At 35.1% G+C, this 14,022-nt stretch overlaps 1 protein-coding gene across 2 annotated transcripts in view; it reads right to left on the minus strand.

Annotated features, from left to right (window-relative positions):
• Positions 1 to 14,022, minus strand: part of CRPPA (CDP-L-ribitol pyrophosphorylase A) — a 107,635-nt gene that overhangs the window by 55,513 nt on the left and 38,100 nt on the right. For both annotated transcript variants that reach the window (XM_030237949.2, XM_030237962.2), the window contains 2 exons: positions 12,345 to 12,449; positions 5,015 to 5,060 (listed from right to left, as the gene is read on the minus strand). In XM_030237949.2, coding sequence (XP_030093809.2) covers positions 5,015 to 5,060; positions 12,345 to 12,449 — 151 coding nt within the window. The remainder of the gene's footprint in view (positions 1 to 5,014; positions 5,061 to 12,344; positions 12,450 to 14,022) is intronic.

Here is a 14,022-nt window from a genome sequence, read left to right on the forward strand (position 1 = left end):
GTGAAAGAGCTTATTCCTTTAATCAAGATGGAACTTCCCTTGGTTGAGTTTATGTGTTTCCTTCTGTCCTCCCACAATCAACCACGGTTCTACTTAACTACTTTCTGCCATAATTTCTTTTTCTCCATCTGCCCAACACTTTTTTAGTTGTTTTCTCACTATTACATTACATATCAAACTCTCTACCTTGCTTTGGCTTCCTCTACTTATTTAAGCTTACTGTTTCCCTGGAAATTTCCTCCTGCCAACACACATCACACATTTACTGCCAGCTTCATTCCAGCTGTACCTGATAATGGAATAGTGTTTCCTATTCACATGGATCACATTTGATCCCTCCCAGCACTTTTAACATACACTCAGAGAATATTTTTTGCATTAAATCAAAAATACAACTTTAAACTTAGCACTTTAAATTTGTCAAATTTAAACATTAAATTTCCCTATCAGGATTTTTCTTCATTAAAGCTAAATTAGATACAAGATTTCAGAATTTATTCCATCCAACCTATTTTTTTCTATATCAGAAAACCTAATTTTCAATTTCTTCACACCCTCCTTTGATATGCTGAAAGCTTTAGATCACATTATCATGCAGCAACACCTGCCACAGTCTTTATCCTAGGATCATACCCAATTATAAATTAAAATGTGTTCATGTTTATGGAACTACTGTAGTTAGATGATGTATTAAGTGTACTCTAATGGAAGACTTAGAAGTTTACCTTGAAGAGCATGCCACAAACAAGCAGCAATTAAAATAATACTTTGTTTGAATAAAGATAATAAATATCATATCCTAGAGAATTAATACCATAAGAAAAAAAATGCATCTGAATGGAAAATAGGTTATAGCCTACAGACATAAATTTTTTCTCTTAATTGCACAAATATATGTGCGTACATACACTTGTTTTTGGAAACATGCTTGTACCACACCACTCTTAGTCTGCTATTACAATTCTGATTATTTTGGAAGCACATCCTAATCATTGAAATGCTTTTGAAGTTTGCAGTGAATTCCAAGTAGTAGATTAATTTATCAGAATCCCATTTGAACTTTCTACATAGCTTGAATGGTCTGGAAATTCAGTAGGGTTTCCTCTGGCATCTTTACAAACATCTTTGTACTAGATGCCACTACTGTAAACATAAAAAAAATCAAATAAATACTGCCAAGCATTCATTCACTCTCAACAGAATGTTGAAATTGTTATTTGAATAATATAGGTAACCAAAAATATCTAACAATTTTTTGTTGTTGTTTACCCATTTCCCATGTCTCTGTAGCCACAAAAACTAAAAATCAAACTTGACACTGATCCTACCAATATTGAAAGGAACATTTTGTGGTGGAAGGCAAGAAAAGTGGGTTATTTTCACCTGACAGTAGCAATTCCAAGGAGTATTCCTCACCTGCCAGTCTGTTTCTTTGGCTCAGAGCTGAGAACAGCCATTTGTTCATGAGCATGCTCATTAAAATGCAGATAAGATCTCTGTCCTTTGCTAAACAAGGCTTATCTCCATTTTTATTTTTATAAACAGTCACATGGTTTCTTCACAGAACACAAGTCATAATATGTAGCTCCCAACAGCTATAAACAGTTTGAAGGCATTACAATATCTTTCTCGGCACTTGCAAAAAATCATCATTTTATCTGCATCAACAGATACTTCTTCAGCCACATGTGAGGGCAAATTATCCAATCTGCAAATGCATGCTCTTGTGAAAAAGTAATTTATAAAGTAAGGCCCTTGAGAAAAGAAAAACAAGAAGGAGGAGGACAGAGAGTCAAACTGTAAGTAACAAACTTCTGAGAAGCACCATTTAAAGTTTACATGTTGGAACTAGAGTTCAAAGTTATCTACCTCGAGGGCAGTAATCCTAATGGAATTTTTTTAGGATGTTTTGTATTAACCTGATCTTAAATACATTTCTAGATGAGTCACCCTTATTGTAAGACAATGTTTTCTTACTTCAAGACTATTAAAAATAGGCGTGTACTACCTTGTCTGCATACTCTACAAGTTAATACCTGCTAAACTAAAGAAAAGCATTAAATTTGCTTCTTACAAAAGTTATAAAAGAGAATTGAGGAAGTTGGGAAACTAAAAAAAAATGTTTTAAGAAAACAGTCTCAAAAGAAAAATAACTCATTAGTCTATTTACATCAGTAAAATGTTTCTTTGTGTTGCCTTGAATGAGAATGATATGCATGCATATACCATCTAAGGTAAAACAAATCCATGTAGGGATGTATGTTTTTCTTACTTCCACCTGAGCCAAGTTTAGCAAGGGAGAATTTGTTGAATTCCTGAAGAAAACCAAAAGTTTTGATCACTAATAAACTGCAGATGACATAAAATTTGGAATTGTAGTCACAAAATTAAATGTGTACACTCAGAAGTTCTTCATCACTACTGAACTCATCCAGAGATAAAATGTGTATCCAGCACAGTAAACAGCTAACTTAATAATAGACAAATCAGCTGTGAAGACTGAAACAGCAGTGAGGAGCAGTGTGAGGTCAGAGCCCTTAGTACCCAGCACCCTCCCAGCCCATGCATTCAGCTTCTGGGACATCTCTAGAGGACCTTGACAGCATGGAAGGCAGCATTTAGAGAGCTGGTATCTTGCAACTTGATGGTCATGTAGGACTTCCCCCTGAGGCACTCTACATGACACAAGAAGTGATAAGCAAGAGCACATCACTTACACAAGAGCATGTAGTGATAGGGCAGGTGGGAATGGCTTCAAACTAGATTAGATTCAGATTGGATATTAGGAAGAAATTCTTTACTGTGAGGCTAGTCAGGCACTGGAACAGATTGACCAGAGATATTGTGGATGCCCCCTTCCTAGAAGAGTTCAATGCCAGGTTGGATGGGGTTCTGAGCAGCCCAGTCTAGTGAAAGGTGCCCCGTTGATGGCCATGGGCTTGAAACTAGATAGTCTTTAAGGTCTTTTCCAACCCAGCCCATTCTATGATTCCATGATTCTACAATATAGCACCATATAGTGGGTTCTGAACTCTCAAGAAAAGCAGACACTGTGATATAGCCAATTACCCAGCTTCTGGGAAAGGTCTAACTGAGCATGCTAGGCTTGTGGGATGGTTGTCATTCTCTAAGGTGACCTGTCCTGGAAGGTTTCCCATAGATGCAGCACAACACAGCAGAACACAGCTAATAAGATTTCTTCTGTAAAACTAACAACCATAAGACAAAATGATGCCATAGAGGGGTACATCAGGATGATGCTCCAAAGGACAAAAGTATATTCTCCCCTTAAATATGCTTTAAGTGTGGAATGAACTGTGCATAAATCATCTGCCAAATATTCATTTACATGGTTCAACTGTCCACTACCAAAATAATTCATGCTATAGTCACCTGAAGGTCTAAGATCTTAAGCCTTTTGAAGGGCACAGAATAGATAAAGCACACCTTTCAAACTGCTGTCTTGGAGGACTAACAGTGCCAATTCAAAACCCCATTAAAGATAATTAATGATGTAAGATAACTCTGTTATGCAGTGTGCTAATTTGCTATGAAGGATTCATTATACTACTTGCATAACGAACAAAGAACACGTACAGCTTCTGCTTCCTGAACTCAGGCAATGCAGCAAGAAGCAAATCTAAACTTCAACAATCTTAAAGTACAGATTGTCATAGAGACCACCAGAATAAGACTGCTGTGGTAACTGAAGCAGATATATTACATGCTGCCACAGCAAAGGGACATTAGATAAGTAAAGGGATTAGCCTGATTGACTACCATGAAGGTCTTCATTTTTACTTTAAGCTACACAAGCTTTTTACTATAAGCATTGGCTGAAAAAGACTGTACTGGCTTTAAGGGAAAAAAAAGGTGGTAACATGACATATGTGTGTATATATATATATAAAAAACTAATGTAACAATTAATCTCCTTTAAAGAACTATAAGATTATTGAAGCCCTTGTAAACACAGGAGCATGGAAATTCATTTGGATAAAGGTTAGTTTTGTTCCAAGTTTGTAATTTTTTGACCACTGAGGAAGAGTCTGGCTCCATCTTCACTGGAATCCATTGCTTATCAGAACCAGAAATTTCCAGGCTTGCCAGTTCTTTTTGATTTGTGCCTGAAAAATTCAGTTAAGCAGTTATAACAATGCATCTAATATGAAATATTCGCCCACTGTAATAATGAGACTGAACAACTAGACAGTCACTCTCTGTGCCTCAATAGCACACAGGTTTTCCTCTGATTTCCTTAAATAGGAACTGCATTATTTTCTCTGAAAAGGAATTTTTAATCCAAAGGGAAGTTCATTTCTCTTTATCAGTTTCTGGGGTTTTATCCCTCAGTTCTCAACAAGGAGTCAGGCAAGGGTCCCCTGAATCACTGCCTATCAGTTTACAGTAACAAGTTCATTATACACTATTTGAGAATTCTTCCTTCCTACATTGTTTTTAGAGAGAGTCCACCTGCATAAAGGCTAAATCCAGTCTTAATGTTAAACTGGTATGGAACCACTGCCCCAGGAAAAAAAAAAAAACGGTTAACAAATTGTTCAACAAAATATTCATAAATTAATGAAATATTTCAATATCACATAACTGCTATATCCATGTAGGCAAAAACTGCCTGTATGTAAAACAGTGAAGAGCCCTAAAGAATTAATATTTCATTTTCACTCTACTATGAAGAATAGAAAGACAAAACATATTCAGAATTGACCTGCAAATGAAAGAAAAAAAATTTTTTATTCCTTACAAGGCCCTTCAAAATTAATCTCTATTTGACTGTAATATATATAGCTTTTTATAAGGTTCTGTATTCTGAGAGAAGTAAATAAAGATAAATACGCCTAATAGAAAGATTCCAGTAAACAAGCTAAAACAACTTGCCTAAGCACATTTTATCCATCATATAACTTTTCTTAAAGACATTTCAAACTAGCACACACAAAGTTCTTAATTAGAATCAGGAATATGCAAACTGACAGTCACAAGGACAAACACGTACCCTTAATGATTGATTCAGCTGCATACAGATCCCGCTTGTAGGTCACCTAAAGGACAGACAAGCCTTGTTAGATATAACACAGGAATGTAAAACCAATAAAACAATGCCCTGAAGGCAATTCTTTACATTTTAAACACCATAAACAAGTGATAGTGTCAATTTCTTAATTTTGGTAAAATATCACTGGCAATTTATGAGAACAGAAGTTGCAGAAACTGCTTGAGAAACCCCCTTTTGCAAACACTTAGATCTGCTTAGAACTCATTTGAAATCTAAAAGTATTTTCAATCCTTTGAAAAATCATGGAAACATGATAATGCAACTATATTTTTACACATCCATTCTACTCTAATTTTACTGCAAATAGATTAATTTCTAACAGGACTTGGGAACATAAAATTGACAGCCATGGAGAAACCTAGTTATTGCTTTTACTAATATAGGTGCAATCCTTCAGTAGTGCAATACCATTACTGTTAATGAGAGTCCAATTAACCAGTGGGAGTCAGTTAGACTACAAGTAAACAGTGGGAGCTTTCAGAGGATTAATAAACATCAAATTCTTCTTGAAGACATTAATCAGATCAAGTTAGATGGACAATAAGATGCTGACTATTTACTTGGTACTTGCAAAAACACCCTTCATAACTGTCTTTATAACCTCATGATGGCTGACAGTTGCAATAATAGGCTTTGCAAATAAAATAACAGAGAATTAAAGTCAGCATCTACCCAGGACATTAACAGTCTTTGCTAGCAATGTCTTCACAATGACAAGCAGTGACTTGGACTGACATGAGTATTAAATATTTGTATTTGTTTTTACTGTAAATTCATTTTATGCTAGATAAAATTTTAGTGGACTTTCCGAATACTTTTGAATCTGAATACATTTTTTCTTTCTTTTTGAAATGAACTGAACAGGATTCCAAAAGCTTTAGTCCTGCAAGAAAAATCTTTCAGTGGGACACCACTAACAGTACCAGCATCTTAGTCTCCAAGTAAGTGATTACTTGATTTTAACTTAAGGATTCTTGTAAACACTTTCCTTTCAATCTCATAAATTAAGCTCTGTATTATAGTCAGACACAGATGAATAACATCTCATGATTTCCCCAATACATTCTATTCTTTTAAAATGAAAAACTAACTTACTTCCCTACAGTTTGTCCTGCAAGAGGAGCAGCCAGAGAATTAATCCACCCTGATATATCTTAGGAGTCTGACTTCACATACAGACATTTACATTTCAGCTTAGTGTTGGGACATTTACATTTCAACGACATTTACATTTCAACTTAGTGTTGGGAAGAATCAATGTCTTGAAATTAGATTTAAGGATAGAGTGAGCAACTGTGTGACTGATTTTGCTGCAAAGTTTCTATTCACCAGATTCTAGAGGGCCTTTATGCTGAACTTTCAGTAAAGTGAAACAGATTATAATCTCAAAATCTATCGACAAACAAGACTAAAGTCTGTTAGAAATGGTCTCACACCCTAACATTTATGGTCTGAGGTGCAAAAATATTTGTAAACAATCTGATCTAAAAAAAATGGTAGATGCAGTATTCAAGAAAACAATACAGGAGAATAAAAACTAAAGAATAAACCTTTTAAAATTCTCTTCTGAAATTCTGAGACAGACATCAGTAAATGGATTGTTTTCTAGAGAAATAAATCAACAAAGGCCATATTACATGCTTCACTTGTAATTCTTTCAAAATCTTTGATCCTATAAGATAATTTCAGATGCAAGCTCCTGTAAGTTTCATGAAAATTGCAGAGTTCACAGAAAAACCCTTCCAGATACCATCTGCAACCATCCCTTACCAGTCAAGAAGGGAGAGTTTCTCTACACCTCTTTCAATTTGACTAAGATATTAAATTCAATTCCATGAATGTTCCCTATTTATAACAGTTGCACAGAGCTTGAGCCCAGATTTCTCCATAGCATTCTAGATGCACTTGTAATACTAGAACATCTCTTTTCTAATTTCATATTTTTCTTTCTCTGACATACAGTATTTTGCCCACACAAAGTGTAAGCCTCCTATCCTCTGGGATGCCTACACCACATTTCTTAAAAGTCACTGCCTTTTAAGAACAATCCACTAAATATGACCTATACTTCATTTGTTTTTAAAATCAGTTCTTTATATGTAGCTGCAATGAAATGCATACTCTTTGTTGAAAAGGTTTTCTAAGTAATCCTTATAAATAAGTTACTGCTCATCAATTATATTTTTATTTACAGATCCTTAAATCTTTGTCTGTAAACTTTATCAGACAACTGGTAAACACCTTAGAGACAATAACAGTTTCTGCAGAAACTGGTGAGAATTATCTTTTGAAATATATCAATTATCTAATTCTTCATCTATTTAATAAGAACTAGTACAATTACAGTCATCCTACTTTTAATTAAGACGTCATGTAGCAACAAGTCAAACTTCTGCCAGTCGTATGTTGTATCAGCACTACCATCTTTATCAGCCAATATTACAGTCTTGTAATAAAGTCTTGAAGTCAATTTCACAAAATAAATAAATTCCATGTTGGCTGACATTAATTACTTTAATCCCATGACTCTTTATTGATCAAGTTTTGCCTGTAGCAGAGCACCCTTTTATTTTTTTGATCAATATCAAACTCATGGGCTCCAAATTACTCAAATTCTCATTTTTCATGTGAAAACATTAATTTTCATTTTTTCCTCTTGAACATCCAGTGATCCAAGATTTTCAGAATGTTATTTGCTGCAATCTAGAATATCACTAGGCCAAATATTAAAACTCAACACAAATACCTTACATTAACAAAACATGAAAACATAACCTGCTTATAGCAAAGGCAGAACAGTCTTACTTATTAAATATCTCTACTTAACAATCTATTATACCTTAATAAAGCCTCAAAAATCAGCAGATGAGTTTGTTTTCTTGTTTGCTTTTTTTTGGTAATTCTCAGACTACTAGTTTTCACTATCTAAGAAGATGTTGTTTTAGAAGTTATTCCCCAAAATTACTTCCCTGTGATGTTTAAAAGTCTTCTTCAAACTGATTTAGTTGGATGGATGGTTCAGACTTTAAAAAAAAATGTACATTAAATGCAAAAATATAACTCTTTACACAATAAATACAAGGTTATGATCACACACACACACAAATGTACTGCATTTCACTTTAATGAAGTTTTTCCCCTCTTGAACTACATCGTACAGAGCTCCTTTGTATGGGGTATTTTTGTAGGATTAGAAAATAATCTGTTGTTTTTTAAAAATAGTGAGGAATTTTCACTCTGTCAACATTGTCTATAAATCTGTCTCAATTTTTAAAAAGTGCTATTATACTGAATTTTTTATCTACAATACACACACACACACACACACACACACACATTAGAGTACAACAAACACATTCTGTTAGTTAGTTTTTAGACTATTTAGTATAGTCAAAGTAATTTTTACTTCCAAGGTATCAAACACAGAGAAACTGAAAATGTGTTCTTGATAGAGACTTTATGTTTCTTTTTTTTTTTTTGCCATCCTGATACCAAATATCTTATAATTAGCTATATAATAACTATCTTTAAAATAGAACTTATTTACAACACTGAAGTAATTTGAATAACTTGGTTGCTTTCACTACAAATAATGATTTTAATTTTGTAATCTGTTCCCAGAAAATGAAAAAAAAACTATCTCCTGATTTAGCTCCAACAATGACTTTGAAATGTTACTTTTCCTAATGTACAAGTGCTCAGGTAGAATAATTAGTGTTAATACAGGAAGATAATATATAAACACACACAACATTCTCCCACAGCTTTGAGTCATTTAATGTTATGTAGGTTGCACACCTCATGCATAAACTGAATTCTTACAAAATCTGATTTGCTCTTTAAAGATTCAAGGTCCACATAGGACAAAATCGGTTTTTACTACTCAAACTGTTAATTGACTCAGTCCTTCTGCTAGGCATCCTCTGAAACCTCAACTGAACTGATTATTTATTTCAGTTCTTGTTTATCTGGATGGAACATTTCTTTGCCTTGTGTTGAAAATATAAGACTGGAGCCATTGAGAGAATATCAGTCCTTGGCATGTGAAATTTCATTTAGCTAAGCATTAAAAAACCTAGCAGAAAATAACAACAATATATTACAAATTATAGTATTATGACAGTTAAGGAAAGAAAATTGTGTTTCTGAGAGCTGATTAGTAACAACAATAGTTCCAAAGCATTTTGTAAGGAAGGACCCTTGAGAAAATTGTATTCTTCTGCATTTCATGAAACTGCAGACTGAGCATGACTGTTCTTTAATGGTACTGCTCTAGGTCACCTGCCAAACACCTTGGTACAGAGTGACCAACACCAGGTGATATTCAAGAAGGAGCTGTATTGCTCTGTAGGCTCTAAACTGAAGTGAGTATTTCCTGCAGAAACAATGTAATATTTTACAGACCTTGTCATTTTTATGCCTTCCACTTTTAAAGTCTTTACAAGCCACAGAAGACATCAACAACTTTTAGCTACAAAATTTGACAGGGCACAGGCTGTGAGAAGGTATTTCAATAGCCTGGCACCAGCATCTTTGTGTTCATGTGAAATATTCACTGCTCTGCACTGCCTGCAGCACAGTGCCTGCACATAAATGGGTGCTCTTGCTACTGTCACACTCTGCACAACACTGTCAACACTGAGATTGTGCTGGGGTGACCTTGGATGAATACCAAGTGCCCACCAAAACTGTTCAGTCATTCCCCTCTTCAAGTGGATAGGGGAGAGAAAATATAACAAAAGGCTCATGGGACAAGATACTGGCAGGGAGAGATCATACAAATCAGACTCAACTCAGGGAAATTATTTTAATTTAGTTTGATTTATTACCAATCAAATCAGAATAGGATAATGAGAAATAAAACTAGATATTAAAACTTCTTCACACCACCCTTCCCTTTTTCCCAGGCTCAACTTTAGTCCCAATTTTCCCCATCTCCTCCCCTCCAGTGGCACATGGAAATGGGAAATGGGGGTTGCAGTCAGTTTATCACACAATGTCTCTGTTGCCCTTTCCTGCATAGGGAGAGGACTTCCCTACCCACATGTTATCATTTTCCAAATGTTTACAGGCCTCTTTAAAGTCCAGTGCTACTGCAATGGATCCCACATGCTATAAAGTTTACAGCATGTTTAGGATGTTTAACTTTTTCATAAACAGTGTTGGAGGTGATACTGACACTTCAACAAGCCCCTTTTATAACAGAGATGTGCACAAGTTCAAGTCCAAATGAAACTAGGGACTATACCTTGTGGGCCTGATACTGGGCACAATACTAATATCTTTATTTACAACCTGAGAAAGGAGAAACACCCTCAGAAAACTAGTAAATGATAACAAATGAACAAGTATCCATTCGATATGCTCAAGGGTCCAACAGTAACTTAGAAGGATCCTGAAAGCCTGGATAAAAGAGCTGAGAGAAACTTTGTGGTCTATAACAAACATACACACAGAATCCTGCATCTGGGACAGAACTACCCTGGGCAGCAGCAGTCCATGCTGATGCTGAAATACAGAAAACAGCTTTAGAGACAATGAGTTTCTAGACAAGCTGAGCATGAGTCAGCAGTGGGGAGCAGTGGAGAAAAGGAATCCAACAGGACTGTATCAGTACAGAAGCAGTACTTATTACAGGTAATATAGGGATTATTCCCCTGTATTTGGCCCTTCAAAGAACACCCCAGAGTACTGCTTTTAGCTTTGGGTTCCCCAGTAGAGCACAAGGAGGAACAGGAGGAAGCCTGCTAAGATGGTGTGAGAGAACCCGGCTCGTTCAGCCCAAATTACAGAAGATGGGAGGTGGGGAAGGGTTAATTAATGGCCATGGTAAAGAATAAATTTTACTTTTCTTGCAGAGCTTTCTGTTAGCCTTTCTTCCTTTCCCAGTGCAAGAGGGATTAAGGAAAATGTTGATGAAATATTATGAAAAAAGTGCCCATACAAGATGATTCTCATTAGAATTGTCTTCCCCAGAGAGCCTGTGAAATCTCCCTTTTATGAGATACTAAAAACTTAACAGGACAAGGCCCTGCACTGCCTAACATAACTAACCTGGCCCCACTTTCAGCAAGGTGTAGAACCAGATGACATCTATCTATTTCATTCAGACTTTAAATTATTCTGTCATTCTAAGCTACATTTATCTGCTGGACACCAGTGGTATCTACAGATAACAAAGAACCAGATGAACACTCCAAAGAGCTAAATGAGCATTAGTGGTGTATTTTGCTACCCTTCACATAAGTACCATTCTTTGCAATGCATATAATGAAACCATCCCAAAAATTGTGTAATGTAAATATGCATGACATAATCTGTCCCTCAGAAGACTAAATAGGAAAACAGACCATATGCTGTTTCAGAAAGACTATATATCCCCAACAAGATATCAAAAGAAGTTCTGTATGCAACCAATGCACAAGTAAATTTTGCTGCTAAACTGCACAGGAAACTTGCAGTGCAGATTCAGGAAATTGCCTTTCTTTTTTATGAAAGATTTGAAGATTTATGGTTATACTTTTAGAAATAATGTCTCATTGGAAGAAATTTACTGTCAAAGACAGATGCAGTGATTTGAGCTGCTTCCAGCTCCTTCAATGTGGTAATGAATAAAATAAAATAAATAAAATAAAATATAAAAAAGTTTAAAACTGCTTGATGCAACAGCTACTAAAAATGAATAATGTCCCACCATCCAAATCAATGATATGCAATACTCTGAAGTAGAAGGGACATATGCTTTGGCATCATGTACACACAGCTGCATTGTCATTCATCAGGAACCTATCAGATTACCAGACAAGGTAAATTATGTTGAAAAAAATTTAAAAGATTTTTTTTAAGAGGTCTTAAATATTACAGTGTTACTGAATGTAATGTAATTTTTTTTGTAATGAGAAAAAAAATGTGATGTCTTCCAGGAAAAGTAGAGGAAAATAGACAAAATATACAGACATAGCATGAGAAAGCTCCTTTCATAAAAGAAAATTCTTAGTCTTGGAGATTACAGATTTACAGATTCTCAGGTCATTCAAATACCTAGATGTTTTTCCTATTTACAGGAAAAAGCTATCTTCATTGATTATCCCAAGTAGCACCTGCCAAAGTCTCTCTACAATAATGAGCTCTAAAAAGAGCCCAGACAAAACCAATTCTGAAAAATGAAATAGAAAAGCCTAAATTACAATTGAAAACACATCAGAATTAACTTTATTAATTTTAAATTATATATATACACACACAGTATTTATATAGTTATTGTCTTTACCTTCCAGAGGTCAGCTGTTCCTTCAACAAGTTTGGCATTTGTTTTGCAGTATTTCAGAGCCAGATGCAAACATTCAGTTCCATAATCCAGGTCATAGTCTGTACACTGTAGTAATTTAAAAAGAAAAAGAAAAAATATACTAAATTAGTCTTAGATACTTCTAAGCAATAACACATTTTCTTTTATTAATGAAACCTTACATCTCAACATCCTATCCACAGTAATACATCTGTATTAGGCACATAGGTTCAGCATGGATCAGAAATAAAACCATTCCAAGAAGCTTATGCCAAATTGTGGCTATTCAGCAAAGTCCTATAGAAGCAAATAAACACTTTATAAGCCCAGATTAATTCAGTTAGGTGCTGCAAGTACCCTGCTAAACCTTTACATGGTTAAATAAATGAATGAGAAGCTACATGTATAAAAAAATTCTTGATGGAGTTGAGAGAGGCCTCTAAAAGACACCACTGACCTTCCAGTGACAAACCTTTAGAATATGGGTACAACTTCATGGATGTAGAAACACGACTCTTCAAGTGCTGTCTTGGTTATTGCAGCATCAAAAAAGGGATGGTAACTTAGTAACTAAGAACCTCCATATTCCTTATGTGACTCCCTCTATCTTTTTCTCCAGTTATCTGCACAGAAAATAGCAGTCCCATGCTGCTACATGAGCCTTACTGATTTAAAAAAAAAAAAAAAAAACCAAACTAAAAAAGCAAAAAAAAAACCCACACCAGAAAAAGGTTTATCTACCTTTTAGTCATCTAGATAATTCTCTTGACACACCCTTCCCAAGCAGTTTGGCTTCCTATTGATACTGATTATAAGGACCTCATTAAGGAAAAACTGAGAAGGGAGAAGAATATTCTGAGCCAAAACATGGGTAGAAAAGCAGGAACTGAGACCGTATCAGTCAGGACTACCTCAAGATGAATTAGCCCAGGATAAGAAAGTTCTACTCTATTTTCATATTGCTAAATTACAGTCCATCCAGAAACACAAATTCCATGTAATAAGGATAACTTAAGATAACATCTTTTATTTAAAAAAGGAGGCATTTGAGAAGATCACAGGCTGGCTAGCCCACTATCCAGCCTCTATTTCAGAGTTGTCAACAATAAGTAAGAAAGAACAAGGCAATAATATGTTCTTACTTTCCCAGAATGCTCCCTTTTCCTCATATAAAGCTATTATTCTGGCTTCAGAAATCCCTGTAATAAAAAGTCCCTGAGGGACACACTGAACCAGAAGCAACTGCCTTAACAGCACTCAGTGAATTACAGGAAAACTAAATTTACCCAATTATTTTTTGAATAGCAGTATTTTTTAGCAATTGCAGCAGGGAGTATCTCATTCATCACTCTTTTCATCACATGCTCTGTTATTCTGACAGAAAAACCACCTTCTCAACTCTTCAAAATATTCCACCACATCTCTTCTTTCTCACATCTTTCCACAGATAAAGAGATCAATATCTATTCAGTCATTTAATGTGTGGAAACTACTTTAAAACTTTGATCAACCCTTTTGCCCTCCATTTATCTACTCTTACCTATGAGTTTTACCATAATATACTTCTACAAACCTTCTCAGTTAGCCCTCATCACTACTATGCAGAAAAAAAGGCACACCTCCACTTCCTGTTTCAAATTGGTTATGAACAAAATAACTG

This window comes from Serinus canaria, chromosome 2, assembly GCF_022539315.1.
Source record: "Serinus canaria isolate serCan28SL12 chromosome 2, serCan2020, whole genome shotgun sequence".
Taxonomy (NCBI): Eukaryota; Metazoa; Chordata; class Aves; order Passeriformes; family Fringillidae; genus Serinus; species Serinus canaria.